The 14,937-nt window shown below is 48.0% G+C and overlaps 1 protein-coding gene across 6 annotated transcripts in view; it reads right to left on the bottom strand.

The window, feature by feature from the left end:
• The window catches only part of ADCY10 (adenylate cyclase 10), a 147,276-nt gene that overhangs the window by 87,561 nt on the left and 44,778 nt on the right, over positions 1-14,937 (bottom strand). For 5 of the 6 annotated variants that reach the window (XM_089336620.1, XM_051856005.3, NM_001082153.1 and 2 more), the window contains 2 exon segments: positions 12,586-12,791; positions 8,171-8,267 (listed from right to left, as the gene is read on the bottom strand). In XM_089336620.1, the coding sequence (XP_089192746.1) occupies positions 8,171-8,267; positions 12,586-12,791 (303 nt within the window). 6 annotated transcript variants of the gene reach the window in all.

Here is a 14,937-nt window from a genome sequence, read left to right as displayed (position 1 = left end):
CCATCTGCTGGTTCACTCCCTAAATAGCTGCAACAGCTGGGGCTGGGCCAGGCTGAAACCAGGAACCAGGAGCTCCATCTGGGCCCCCCAGGTTGGCGGCAGGGGCCTGAGTACTTGGGCCATCATCCGCTGCCTTCCCAGGTGCGTTAGCAGGAAGTTGGCACTTGAACTAGTGCTCTGATATAGAATGCCAGTGTTAGAGGCAGTGGCTAAACCTTCTGCACCACAAAACTGGCCCTAATTGTAGTGATGTTTGTCCTTCGACGCTATCAAGTCGCTATGTGACCCTGAACAAATCACTTCACTGCCTTGGTTGTCTATTTCTCACCTCACCTGGGAACAAAGCAGGTGGGCTTCATTATTTCTAAGGCTCCATTCACTACAATTGTTGATAGTTTTATGTAGCAGGCCTATTAGGCCACCGAGGCCTGATAGAACCCATTGGGTCACTGGGCCTGAATCCCCAGGCCCCATGAAACTGGGCACAGATCATCTAAAGGTGAGTAGAATGCTTAGTGCTCTGAAAAGCCCCGCACCTGGAACATTCCAGAGTGCTAAGACATGCACTGTAAACCTCACCAAGGAGCCTTTCTGTGCTTTCCCTAACCACACTGTCAAGGTCTACATGGGGCTCTGCACCTCCCCCACCAAGCTGCCTGCTGCCCGAACAGAATGAGGCCGGGCTTCAAACCCTGTTCTCTATCCAGGCAGGCTCAACCCCACCCTCCATAACACCCATGCCATCCCCCCTACAATAAAGTCTTCTCTACTTTAACTGGCCACCTCCTCACCTTCTTCGAACCCTAAAATCCTAATACCTAACACTACACTTTAGAATAGGGTGGTAAGAGATGACAGGAATGAACTTGAAGAAGCCAAAAAAATAAGGGAGAAATGCTAAGTGGTTTTCAGCAGGGAACAGAATGATAATGGGGGCGGGGGGGATGAAAAGTCAAAATGCAGTCTGAAAGGGATATAAATTAAAACTCAGATTCAACTTGGAAAGTGTTTACTGGTTATCTAGTATGTTCAAAACACCATGTGAAGCACAAAACACCATGCGAGGCACTCTTTGGGACTAAAACAGTAATTAGGAAACTTGGGCTTTTCCCTTGAGATACTTCCTGTCTTGTTGCGTATTCAAACATGGTGTATATGGAAAAGCTAAGTAGACAAACAATGCTACCTAACAGACCACAAGGACCAGAGAAACTCAGAAGTAGTGATCTCTATGAGCTGATTTCTTTACAAAAGTCTCCCCGTGGGATAGGTAAGAATTTCAGGAATCTTGACAGAGGTGCGGCAGTTTTCTGGAAGGACTGAGGACTTGCCTAGCAGAGCAAAGCAAGCAGGTTAATGTCGAGAATGCACGTGGCGTGCTGGAGGACTGTGAGGACTAGCCAGGCTGGAGTCCCACGTGAGGATGAGATTAAGAAGTGACACAGAACCAACATGGAGAGAGACAAGGGTCTCAGGAGGAAGGCAGGAGCTGTGAAGGCCTGGACCATCATGGTGGCTGTGGTTAGAGAGAGCTACACGACTGCATGTGCTTGTGATATAACAAACAATTTGGGCTGGCACCATGGCTCACTAGGCTAATCCTCCGCCTTGCGGCGCTGGCACACCGGGTTCTAGTCCCGGTCGGGGTGCTGGATTCTGTCCCAGTTGCCCCTCTTCCAGGCCAGCTCTCTGCTGTGGCCAGGGAGTGCAGTGGAGGATGGCCCAAGTGCTTGGGCCCTGCACCCCATGGGAGACCAGGAGAAGCACCTGGCTCCTGCCATCGGATCAGCACGGTGCGCCGGCTGCGGCGGCCATTGGAAGGTGAACCAACGGCAAAGGAAAACCTTTCTCTCTGTCTCTCTCTCTCTCTCACTGTCCACTCTGCCTGTCAAAGAAAAACAAAAACAAAAACAAAAAAACCAATTTGACAGATCTTTGTCCCATGTGCCTGGAAGCTAACATCTAAATCCTTGGAATTTCCTAAGAAATGGAAAGTCTCTGTTTTACATAGTGGGCCTTTTGGATCCCACCTGAGTTTATAGCTAATGATATAATTCAGGACGGTAGCTGGCCAGAAAGACCAACTGTGAGACAAGAGGGCTGGGTTTTGAGCCATGTGATATCAGCTTTTCTGGTTTAGATGAAGGAACAGTGTGTATGTATGGAAGGATAAATAGGCTAAAGCTTAGATATGTGTGGCAGGTGCTTGGCACAGTTCAGAGACCATGTGCCATACTGAAGTGCCCAGGTTCCATTCCTGACTCGTGCCTCCATCTTCCTGCTAATGCGCACTCTTGGAGGAGACGGTGGTGGCTCAGGTAATTGAACGCCTACTACTACCTGAGAAACCTGTATTGGTTACTGGTTCCCAGCTCCTGGCTTCTAGCCTAGCCCAGCTGTTGTGGACATCTGGGGAGTAAACCAGCAGATGGGCTCTCTCTCTCTCTCTCAAATATACAAATAAAATTTAGCATTTTTAAAGATTATCTATTTATTTGAAATACAAATACACACATATACACGTAGATATGTACACACAGATCTCTGATCTGCCGGTTCACTCCCCAAATGCCTGCAATAACAGGGGCTGGGCCAGGCTGAAGCCAGGAGCCAAGAATTCAATCTAGGTTTCCCACATGTGTGGCAGGGACTCAAGTACTTGAACCCTCAGCACTGATTCCCAGGGTATGTATTATTAGGAAGTTGGAATAGGTAGCAGAGTGGGTACTCAAACCCAGACACTCTGATATAGGATGTGGGGATCCCAAATGGCATTTTAACTGCCACAGGACAGACCTGTCCTTCTCTATTTTTTTTTAAGTTTATACATGTTAATATTGGGTTTCTACTTAATATCCAGTGACAACAGTCCAAAGGCAGGATTTTTGTTACGCCTTTTTTTTTTTTTTTTTTTTTTTTTTTTTTTGAGAGAGACACAGAGAGAAAGGTTTTCCTTTTGCCGTTGGTTCACCCTCCAATGGCTGCCGCAGCCGGCGAGCTGCAGCCGGCACATTGCGCTGATCCAAAGCCAGGAGCCAGGTGCCTCTCCTGGTCTCCCATGTGGTGCAGGGCCCAAGGACTTGGGCCATCCTCCACTGCACTCCCGGGCCATAGCAGAGAGCTGGCCTGGAAGAGGGGCAACCAGGACAGAATCCGGCGCCCCAACCGGGACTAGAACCCGGTGTGCCGGCGCCTCAAGGCGGGGGATTAGCCTATTGAGCCACAGTGCCGGCCTTTGCTTTGTTTTTTTTTGTGTGTGTGTGTTTGTGTGTATTTGTTTGGTGTTTACTTACTTGTGTGTGTGTGAGTATGTTCAGAAGAAACATATGTGCTAGAATGCAAGACAACAATCTGGGCTGTGAACAAAAAGGCCCAAGCAGGAGACATCACAATCCCGGATTTCAAGACACACAACAGACCTACTGGAACCAAAACAGCATGGTCCTGTCATAAAAACAAATAGATAGACAAATGGAACAGAATAGAAATCTTAAAAGTTAATCCACGAATCCAATTGATTCTCACCAAAGTTGCCAAAAACATACACTTTAAAAAAGGCCAGTCTCTTCAATAAGTGGTGCCAAGAAAACTGGATATCCACTGGCAAAAGACTGAATCAAGCTATACATGCTGCACAACTCCATGCAAAAATCAACTCAAAATGCATCGAAGATATAAATATAAGGCTGGAAGCTATGAAAAACAAAAATAGACAAAAGGCATTACATCAACCTAACAAAACTTTGCACAGCAAAGGAAGCAAGAGTGAAGAGATCACCAAAAGAATGAATGGGAGAAAGCATTTGCAAACTATTCAGCTGAAAATGGACTAAGGTTCAGAATATATAAGAAATGCAAACAACTGAACAACAAAGTAACAACCAATTCTAAGAGATAAGCAAAGGATCTCAAGAGATGTTTCTCAGAAGAAGAAATACAATTGTCCCACAAATACATGACAAAATGCTCAATATCACTAGCAATACATCAGGAACATGCAAATGAAACCACAATGAGGTATCATCTCATTCCAGTTAGAAATGGCTATGAACAAAAAGACAAAAAAAGCAAATACTGATAAGGATGTGGTGAGAAAAGAATCCTAACACAGTTAGCGGGAATGCAAATTAGGACAGCAATTATAGAGAACAGTGTGGAGTTTCCTCAGAAAGCTAAAAATGGGGACCAGTGTTGTGGTGTAGCGGGTAAAGCCCACTAGCATCCCATATGGGTGCCAGTTCGTATCCTGGCTGCTCTACTTCTGGTCCAGCATCCTGCTAATGTATCTGAGAAAGCAGCAGAAGATGGCCCAAGTGTTTGGGTCCCTGCCACCCACGTGGGAGACCTGGATGGAGTTTCTGCACTCCCATGTTTGTTGTAGCACTATTCAGAACAACTAAGATATGGACTCAACCTAGATGTCCATCAACTGATACATGGATAAAGCAAATGTGCTGTATGTACATGGTGAAATATTATTCTGCCATAAGTAAGAATGATATCCTGGGGCCAGGCATTGTGGCAGAGGGGGAGAAGCCACCACTTGGGATACTCGCACCCCACATCAGAGTGCCTGGTTCTAGTCCTGGCCACTCTGCTTCCACTCCAGCTTCCTGCTAATGCATCCTGGGAGGCCTGATATGAGGCTCAAGTCCTTGGGCCCCTGTCACCCTCATAGGTGATCCAGGTGGAATTCCATGCTCCTGATTTGGCACGCCTAGTCCTGGCTGTTGTGGGCATCTGGGAATTGAACTAGCAGATAGAAGATCGATCTCTCTCTCTCTCTCTCTCTCTCTCTCTCTCTCCCCCCCACCCAGTAACTCTGCCTTTCAAATAAATAAATCTTAATAAAAAAAAGGCAGAGAGAATAAGTAGGAGGTACAGGCTCTATGGAGGAGAGGAAACCGCTGGGGAAGCTATGAGAAGAGGGGAAATGGGTTGAAACTGGGGGGGGGGGGCAGCGCAGTGGCATAATGGGTAAAGCCGCCTCCTGCAGTTCCGGCATCCCATATGGGCTGAACCAGTGGATGGAAGACCTCTCTCTCTCTCTGCCTCTTCTTCTCTCTCTCTCTGTGTAACTCTGACTTTCTAATAAATAAATAAATCTTAAAAAAAAAGTCATCACAAGAGGCCAGGAAGACGGGGGGCGGGGGGGATTGGCTAATGGGTGCCAAAACACAACAGACTGAGTGTAACGGGCTCTGGTTCACAACGATGTTTTATATTCTATACAAAGAATTGCAACAGGAGGGGGTGTCGTGACACAGCTGATTAAACGGCCTCTTGGGATGCTGGCATCCTCTATCTGAGTGCTGGTTTGAGTCCCAGCTGTTCTGCTTCTTCTTCTTTTTTTTTTTTTTTTTTTTTTTTTGCCGATGGCAGGAGCCAGGTACTTATCCTGGTCTCCCGTGGGGTGCAGGGCCCAAGCACTTGGGCCATCCTCCACTGCACTCCCTGGCCACAGCAGAGAGCTGGCCTGGAAGAGGGGCAACCGGGACAGAATCCGGCGCCCCGACTGGGACTAGAACCTGGTGTGCCGGCACCGCAAGGCGGAGGATTAGCCTAGTGAGGCACGGCGCCGGCCTGTTCTGCTTCTGATCCAGCTTTCTGTTAATGTGCCTGGGATAGCAGCAGATGATAACTCAAGTACTTGGGTCCCTGCCACAACGTGGGAGACCAGGATGGAGCTCCTGGCTCCTGGCTTCAGCCTGGCCCAGCCCTGGCTGTTGCAAGCTTTTGGCAGAGTGAACTAGTGAATAGAAGATCGATCTCTCTCTCTTTCTCTTTCTCTTTCTCTTTCTCTTTCTCTTTCTCTTTCTCTTTCTCTTTCTCTTTCTCTTTCTCTCTCTCTCTCTCTCTCCCTCTCTCTCCTCTCTTCTCTTCTCTTCTCTCTCTCACATTCTGCATTCAAATAAATAAATCTTAAAAAAAAAAAAAAAGACTAGAACAGAGGAAATGGTAGACTTCAAGCAAAAGGAAAAGAGAAGGAAATGGAGAAGCCAGTTGCCTGGCACGGTTGGTTTACACTACACGTAAGTATTGAAATGTTCTGTTGTGTCCATTTAGAATATGCACGCATTACATGTTAATCCAAAATTTAAAAATAAAAAAGTCTGGTTGAATTCTGGCCATTAGGGCCAGGACTTAGGTAAGGCAAACAACTTAAAGGACCTTGAGAGTGAGTGCCTTTTACTTTTTAAAGATTTATTTATTTACTTTAAAGGTAGAGAGTTATGGAGAGAGAGAGCTAGAGAGGCAGAGAGAGACTGATATCTTCCACTTGCTGGTTCACGACCCAAATGGCCAAAATGGCCGGAGCTGAGCCAATCTGAAACCAGGAGCCAGGAGCTTCTTCCAGGTCTCTCACCTTGGTGCAGGGGCCCAAGCACTTGGGCCATCTTATGCTGCTTTCCTAGGTGCATTAGCAAGTAGCTGGATTGGAAGTGGTGCAACCAGGACTTGAACAGGTGCCCATATGGGATGCTGGCACTGCATCCTTACCTGCTGCACCACAGCACCTTTTAAAATATCATGCCATGGTCTTCCACCAAAGAACAAAAAAGGGAAACACATGCAGTTGAATGAGGGAGGAAATTGGAAGCAGCCCAGTATTTGCACATCAAAAGTCTTGTCCCTGTCAGACAACCCTGCTTGGTGGGTCCCAGTCCTCCCCTGGAAACATCTTCCCAGCCCTGCGCCAGGGGACTATTTGGTCCAACAACACTGTGCTGATCCAGCCCTGGGAGGAACTTCATAAATTCCACGCACAGGCAGCCCTCTAGCCAGAAATATGCCAGAGAATGCAGTCTAGACTCTCAGTTCTTCTCCCACTTCCTTTTTAAAACAGATCTATTTGAAAGGTAGAGTGACACACAGAGAGAGGTTCACTCCCCAAATGGCTACAACAGACAGGTCTGGGCCAGGTGGAAGCCAGGAGCCTAGAACTCCACCCTGGTCTGCCATCTGGGCGGCAGGGGCCCAGGTACTTGGGCCATCTTTTGCTGCTGCCTTCCCAGGTGCATTGGCAGGGAGCTGGATCAGAATTGGAGCAGCTGGCACTTGAACAAGCGCTCATAACCTACCATTCATAACCTACCAACACCAGCCCCTGGACTGCTAGTTCTTTGCTGGGATGCCTGCCTGGCCTGCCAGGTATATTGTCTTCATTTGTCTGAAATGCTTTTCTTGAAGGAAGACAAAGTCCTATGTTCCAGTCCTTTCTGGTAACAATCCTAGTCTGTTGGAGGTTGAGCACAAATGAATGATTCATCAAGAAGTGAATGGAGAAGACTAGAAGGTCAAGGATAGATTCCTGAACCCGACAACATTCAAGGAATGGGAAGGACACCAAGCAAAGGTACTAAAAACAGGTGGTTTGGACTCAAGGAGAAGGCAGTCCCCAAAAAAGGGCAGGAGTCTAAGGTGAACCACCAAGGACGAAGCCTGGCAAGAGGCCACCAGGTTTGGCAAGGGAACTGCCCTCTGTGGCCTTGATATAAACTGTCTCCTAGACAGAAGAGCAAGAGGGCAGCATTTAGACATCAGGGGAGCAAGACTGAAGAGCAGACGAGCATCTGCCCCGAAGCACGTGCCCTCCGCGTTCGCTGGGCAAACAGAGATGGAAGAGCAGGTACCAAAAATACAGAGATCACTCCTCTGGGAAGTTGTCGGTGAAGGTTACAAGAGGAAAGCAGACTGCGCAGATGCTTCTTCCTTTTCCGTCTTTCATCATGAGAGAGACTTAGAAATGTCTGGAAAGCAAGGGAAAGGAGGCAGTGCTAGGGAGAGACAGGAGGATGGGATGGGAGGTCGACTTAGAATCCCTGCTCAGGAAATGGCAGGCAGGTCTCCTTTGTGCATGGTATGGACCAGGGGGAGCAGTGTGGAGGAGTTCTGAGCCAGTGGTGGAGCTAATGAGACCCTGCTGACTGCTGGTGGAGGCAGAGGCCCTTGTCTATGGCCAGGAGGCAGGTGCTTCCTCCTGGTCTCCCATGGGGTGCAGGAGCACTTGGGCCATCCTCCACTGCCTTCTCGGGCCACAGCAGAGAGCTGGACTGGAAGAGGAGCAACCGGGAAAGAATCCGGTGCCCCAACCGGGACTAGAACCCAGGGTGCCAGCACTGCAGGCTGAAGATTAGCCAAGTGAGCCGCGGCGCCGGCCGGTACTTACTTTTGTGATCACCAGAAGGGTAATAGTCCATGAAGGTCATACACTTGTTGAAAAATTCATCAAAATTAAAAGAAGGGGGTGGCTTTAAGAAGTTAACCTAAATAAGATAAGAAGAGAAGTTTTTGGTTATTCTGAGGGTTGTCTCATCCTTGGAGTATAATTTAAAAAAAAAGATTTATTTTATTTATTTGAAAGAGTTACAGGGAGAGGCAGAGACAGAGAGAATTCTTCCATCCATTGTTTCACTCCCCAAATGGCCACACTGGCTGGAGCTGAGCTGATCTGAAGCCAGGAGCCAGGAGCTTCTTCCTGGTCTCCCACGTGAGTGCGGGGGCCCAAGCACTTGGGCCATCTTCCACTGCTTTCCCAGGTTATTAGCAGGGAGCTGGATTGGAAGTGGAGCAGCCAGGTTTCAAACCGACACCCATAACAGATGCCAGCACGGCAGGCTGAGGCTTTAACCCACTGTGCCACAGTGCTGGTCCCTAGAGTGTAATTTCATAGCACAAAGTCGAGGAATATGCTTTTGAATATCTGGGACATGATACAGTGCTTGGCATATTAAACAATGAAGATCTTCAATTTGTAAAGCTGTAATCTTAGATTGAAAATTCACAAAGTCGGCCGGCGCCGTGGCTCAATAGGCTAATCCTCCACCTTGCGGCGCCGGCACACCGGGTTCTGTCCCGGTTGGGGCGCCGGATTCTGTCCCGGTTGCCCCTCTTCCAGGCCAGCTCTCTGCTATGGCCAGGGAGTGCAGTGGAGGATGGCCCAGGTGCTTGGGCCCTGCACCCCATGGGAGACCAGGAAAAGCACCTGGATCCTGGCTCCTGCCATCGGATCAGCGCGGTGCGCCGGCTGCAGCGGCGGCCATTGGAGGGTGAACCAACGGCAAAGGAAGACCTTTCTCTCTCTGTCTCTCTCTCTCACTGTCCACTCTGCCTGTCAAAAAAAAAAAAAAAAAAAATTTCACAAAGTCTTTCCTGGTGTTGGTGCAGACCTCAACATTCAGTAGGTACACAGAGGGTCATTCCAGAGGACTAGCTTGACAGTTCTGCAGTCTCAGAACTTTTTTCCTGCTCTTTTCCCCTCTTCATAACATGCTGATTCAAATAAAATCTGGTTAAACTGTACATCATTTCCATCTCAAAAGTCTCAAAGGAAAAGGGGACAATAATGCCCCCCCCAAAAGTACTAGGAACATCAACACTAAGATATCTAGATCATGGGCTCTGTGAAATGACACATTGAGAATGGCACTTCTTCTCTGTGGTGTTCTTGTCAAAAACACCCAAAATGCATAAACTCAACCCAATCATGAGAAAACATCAAGCACATCGAAAGGAGGGACATTATACAAAACAATGGATCGATGCTCTTCTGAAGTGTTAAGGTCATAAAAGACAGGGCAAGACTGAAAACTGTTACAGACTGCAAGACAGTAATGAAAAAAAATCACAAGCTGCAATGGGATATCACGTATGGAAGCTTAGACCTGGGGCCGGCACTGTGGCATAGCGGGTAAGGCTGCTGCCTACCCTGCTGGTGCCCCATATGGGTGCCAGCCCAAGCCCGGCTGCTCCACTTCCAATCAAGCTCTCTGCTGAGACCTGGGAAAGCAGCGGAGGGTGGCTCAAGTCCTTGGGCCCCTGTACCTGCATGGAAGACCTGGAGGAAGCTCCTGGCTCTTGGTTTCAGAGTGGCCCAGCTCTGGATGTTGTGGCCACATGGGGAGTGAACCAGCAGGTGGAGGATCTCTCTCTCTCTGCCTCTGCCTCTAACTCTGCCCTTCAAATACATAAATAAATCTTAAAAAAAAAAAAAAAAAAAGAACCTTAGACCATTTCACTGAGCAAAATTGTGGGAAAAAAATTTAAATAAAGTCTTTAATAAGAAAATAGTATGAGGGTACTTTAAAAATTTAGTGGACATAGAATTAAGGCTACATTTGTACGCCCGCCGCGGCGGCCATTGGAGGGTGCACCAACGGCAAAGGAAGACCTTTCTCTCTGTCTCTCTCTCTCTGTCCACTCTGCCTGTCTAAACAAACAAACAAAAAACAACAAAAAAGGCAACATTTGTTTTAGAGCAAAACATTTTTGAAAGCCATGTCTTCAAAAAGTTCACAGAAAGTATGTATTATAAGGAAACTGTTCATGGATTTGCATTCCTGTTGCGCCAGTGTTAATCTCCTGGTTTTGATTATTGCTCTTTGGTTATGTTCAGATGTTAGCATGAGCGGAAGCTGGGTGAGGGCTCTGTGGAAATTCCCTGTGTTATTTTTACAACTCTTCTGGAAGCTTAAAGCTAATTCAGGGGTCGGCTCTGTGGTGTAGCAGGTAAAGCTACTGCCTGCAGTGCTGGCATATCACATGGGTACCAGTTTGAGTCCCGGTTGCTCTCTGCTCTCTGCTATAGCCTGGGAAAGCAGTACAAGATGGCCCAAGTCCTTGGAGACCCAGAAGAAACTCCTGGTTCCTGGCTTCGGATCGGCACAGCTCCCGCTGTTGCAGCCAACAGGAGAGTGAACCAGTGGATGGAAGACCTCTCTCTCTCTCTGCCTCTCCTTCTCTCTGTGTGTAACTTTGACTTTCAAATAAATAAATCTCAAAAAAAAAAAAAAAAGGCTGTGTAAACTATTCACATCTAAACTATCATTCAAAGAGAAAAAACACATTTAAAAAAATAAAAAAATAGGCCGGCTCCGCGGCTCACTTGGCCAATCCTCTGCCTGCGGCGCCGGCACCCCAGGTTCTAGTCCCAGTTGGGACGCTGGATTCTGTCCTGGTTGCTCCTCTTCCAGTCCAGCTCTCTGCTGTGGCCCGGGAAGGCAGTGGAGGATCGACCAAATCCTTGGGCCCTGCACCCGCATGGGAGACCAGGAGGAAGCACCTGGCTCCTGGCTTCAGATCAGCGCAGCGCGCCGGCCATAGCAGCCATTTGGGGGGTGAACCAACAGAAGGAAGACCTTTCTCTCTGTCTCTCTTGCTCTCTCACTCACTGTCTAACTCTGCCTTTCAAAAAAATAAAATTAAAAATAAAAATTAAAAAAATTAAAAAAAAAACTAATTCAGGGGTTAATGCTGTGGCATAGTAAGTAAAGCGGCCGCCTGCAGTACCGGCATCCCATAGGGCGCTGGTTCGAGAACTGGCTGCTCCACTTCCAATCCAGCTCTCTACTATGGCCTGGGAAAGCAGTGGAAGATGGCCCAAGTCCTTGGGCCTCTGCACCCACGTGGGAGACCAGGAAGAAGCTCCTGGCTCCTGGCTTCAGATCAGCCCAGCTTTGGCTGCAGCAGCCATTTGGGGAGTGAAACAGCCAATGGAAGACTTTCTCTTTCTCTCTTTCTCTCTCTGCCTCTCCTCTCCTCTCTCTCTCTCTCTCTCTGTAACTCTGCCTTTCAAATAAATAAATAAATACTTTAAAAAAAACTAATTCAATCCTGAAAGTTAAAAGAATGAGTAAGATGAGAAAGGGCGGGATGGCTCAGCGTGGCTGCTGAAGAGGGAATGGGGGCTGGTGATGGTGAGGGCTGTGGAGAGAGGCAGCATCCACATGGATTCTCTGCTTGCTTTCTTTCTGCTATGCAGTCCCATTCCTTTGGCTCATCCAGCAACACAGCTTTCCTCCCCTTTCTCCCCCTCAAAGCTCAGCTTCTCTAATTGGCCAAGCTCTAAGGGCAGCTCTGCTTATAGTCAACCTTCAGCCTTTTTTTTTTTTTTCAAAGATTTATTTATTTATTTGAAAGTCAGTGTTACATAGAGAGAGGAGAGGCAGAGAGAGATCTTCCATCCTCTGGTTCACTCCCTAACTGCCACAATGGCCAGAGCTGCGCCGATATGAAGCCAGGAGCTTCTTCTGAGTCTCCCATTCGGGTGCAGGGGCCCAAGCTGGGTAGGAGTGGAGCAGCCAGGACTTGAACCGGCACGCATATGGGATGCCAGCACTGCAGGAGGCACCTCTACCTGCTACACCACAGCGCCAGCCCCAACCTTCAGCTTAACCCCAGTGTTTCCCATGATGCAGGGCCCTGGGAAAGGTCTCTCTTCCCTCCCTCAACTTTGCTGCCCTTGCTCCTCCAATCCCTCCACCCTCGGTGATCTCTGGCCCCCGGGGAAGCAGGGTGGCAGGTAGTCAAAATGAAAACCCTCCAATGACTCTCCTAGGGAATGGCCATGAGACCCTTCTTGTTCCTGGAGCAAGGTCACTGGCCCACCTCCACTTCCTCAGTTACCCACAGGGAAGCCTCCTCCTTTCCTCGTCCAGCTCACTGGGCTCAGCTCCCCCCACAGAGGGCTCACGTCTGGTAGCCTCCCCAGACTGCCCCGTGCCAGCCTCCCTCGCTGGAGCTTCCCAGACAGGGGCCTCTGGCAGGATGGGGCAGGACGTGAGCAAGCAGCAGCGTCGCGCCTACCTTCACTGCTCTCTGATCTGGAATCCTCTCAATTTCAATCATACTGCGGTCGCACAGCTGCCAGCAGTTCGGTGACAGAATGACATCGTTCATCCGGGCCATGTTCTGTGCCAGGCGCACATCATCCACCGCCTGGCCGATCACCAGAAAGTGGTTACGTGTTTCGTCTCCAAAGACCAGCATGGAGATGTGGCCGGCAGCCAGTCCTGGCAAAGAGATAAGTGACGGACTTGCACAAGAAGTTCTGGGTCATTTTCCAGCAGCTCTGGTTCTTGGAAAAAACCAGAATCTTGGCGTGACTATCTTGCCTCACAGTGAAATTACATTCCTAAAACATAAGAAGGCAGAGAATGCTTCTTCCAGGCCCAGGCTTTTCCAAACTCACCTTCCCTTAAAGCTAGAAAGTTCCTCCACTGGTTTTTTGCCTTTCTGGAACATTTACCTCCCTGTGAGTCCCCGAAATTATCTCATCTTTTCTTCCATGTACTTATCCTTCAAGGTAATAGAGAACAACTTTAATAATTCCTATTTGGGGGAGATTTTTTTTTAAAAGATTTATTTATTTATTTGAAAGGCAGATTGGAGCCCTTGCTGTGGTGTAGTGGGTAAAGCCGCCACCTGCAGCCCCTGCAGGCCGGATGGGCGCCTGTTCGAGTCCTGGCTGCTCCATTTTCAATCCAGCTCTCTGCTATGGCCTGGGAGAACATTACAAGATGGCCTAAGTCCTTGGGCCCCCGCACCCATGTGGGAGACCTGGAGGAAGCTCCTGGCTCCTGGCTTCGGATAGGCCCAGCTCTGGTCCTTGTGGCCATTTGGGGAGTGAACCAGCAGATGGAAGACCTCTCTCTGTCTCTGCCTCTCTGTAACTCTGTCTTTCAAATAAATAAATAAATTTAAAAAAAAGGCAGAGTTACAGATAGAGAGAGAAGGAGAAACAGAGAGAGAGAGAGAGAGATAGTTTCCATCCACTGGTTCACTCCCCAAATGGCCACAATAGCCAGGGTGATGCCAGGAGCTTATTCTGGGTCTCCCATATAAGTGCAAGGGCCCAGAGACTTGGTCCATCCTCTGCTGCTTTCCCAGGCACATTAGCAGAGAGCTGGATTGGAGGTGGAGCAGCCAGGACTTGAACCACCGCCCATATGGGATGCCAGCACTGCAGGCCTCAGTTTAACTCTTCGAACCACAGAGGTCCTAGAAGAACTGCATTTTATCTGAGATTGGGCCTTTAACTCAAAAGGAGCCCTTAGGGTTGAATTTCAGAGAAGAACCAGAGGGTAGGGAGACTGTCATCTGTCCCCTTCCCAAAATGTTCTGATTGTTTTGGGGTGGGGAGAGGAAGGTTTTGGTACCAGAGTAAAAGAAGACAGATATTGCAAAATATGACATATATAAAATATATGTATAACCCAACTGTAAATGATACACAGCTCTTTTAAATGACTAATTAATATAATGAAACTTTTTTTTTTTAAGATTGATTGATTTGAAAAGCAGAGTGACACAAAGAGGAGGGGAGAGAAAGAAAAGGAGGTGAGGGGGGTTTACTTTCCAAACAGCCACAACAGCCAAGGCTTGGCCAGGCTGAAGCCAGAAGCCAGGAATCCCAATCTGTTCTCCCACATGGATGGCAGGGTCTGAGCATTTGGGACATCTCCCGTTGCCTTTCCAGGTGCATTAGCAGGAAGCTCACTGAGAGACAGAGCAGCTGGTCTTTCAATCAGCACTCTGATATGGGATGCCAACACTGCTAGCTGCAGCTTAATTCACTGTACCACAATACAGGCCCCAAAGTTTGCTTTTTATCATTGCTCTGCTATGGTGATTTCCCCTGATTTTGTATATAGATATAGATAGGTATATCTGTATCTCTATATGTCTGTATCTATCTAACTATATGGATTTCTTTCCATCTGTGGAAGAACACACTGATGCTTAGATTAACTGCCAACAAAGGTACAGGAATCCAGCTCTGGCAGCCAGTTGGCATGCACGCAAGGAGGTTGTCCCAGCATTTCTCAACAAAGGTAATGCATCAGACTCCTCAGGTGTTAATTTGGAAAGATACTCGAATGAGCTTGTTTCTTAACAAAATATTTAACTTATTTGGAATAACATCAAAAGAGACAGCATAAGCTAAAGAAGGTTGAGAAACAGTTAATTGGATAACCTCTGAGGATCTCATCAACACTCACATTTGAGAATCTCAAGTTTTAGAGATTAGTAAGGCAGACGCTAACATCACCTGCACCGCCCATAACTGTAGCTGCTACTCACCATTCACATCTCCCAGAACCTCATCCCTCACCTATGGAAAGAACACAACGGTGCCTCCACCCTAGGACTAGGGTG

This window comes from Oryctolagus cuniculus, chromosome 7 (genome assembly GCF_051225735.1).
Source record: "Oryctolagus cuniculus isolate XC-2025 breed Fujian yellow rabbit chromosome 7, ASM5122573v1, whole genome shotgun sequence".
NCBI lineage: Eukaryota > Metazoa > Chordata > Mammalia > Lagomorpha > Leporidae > Oryctolagus > Oryctolagus cuniculus.
This window is presented reverse-complemented; position numbering and strand designations above follow the sequence as displayed.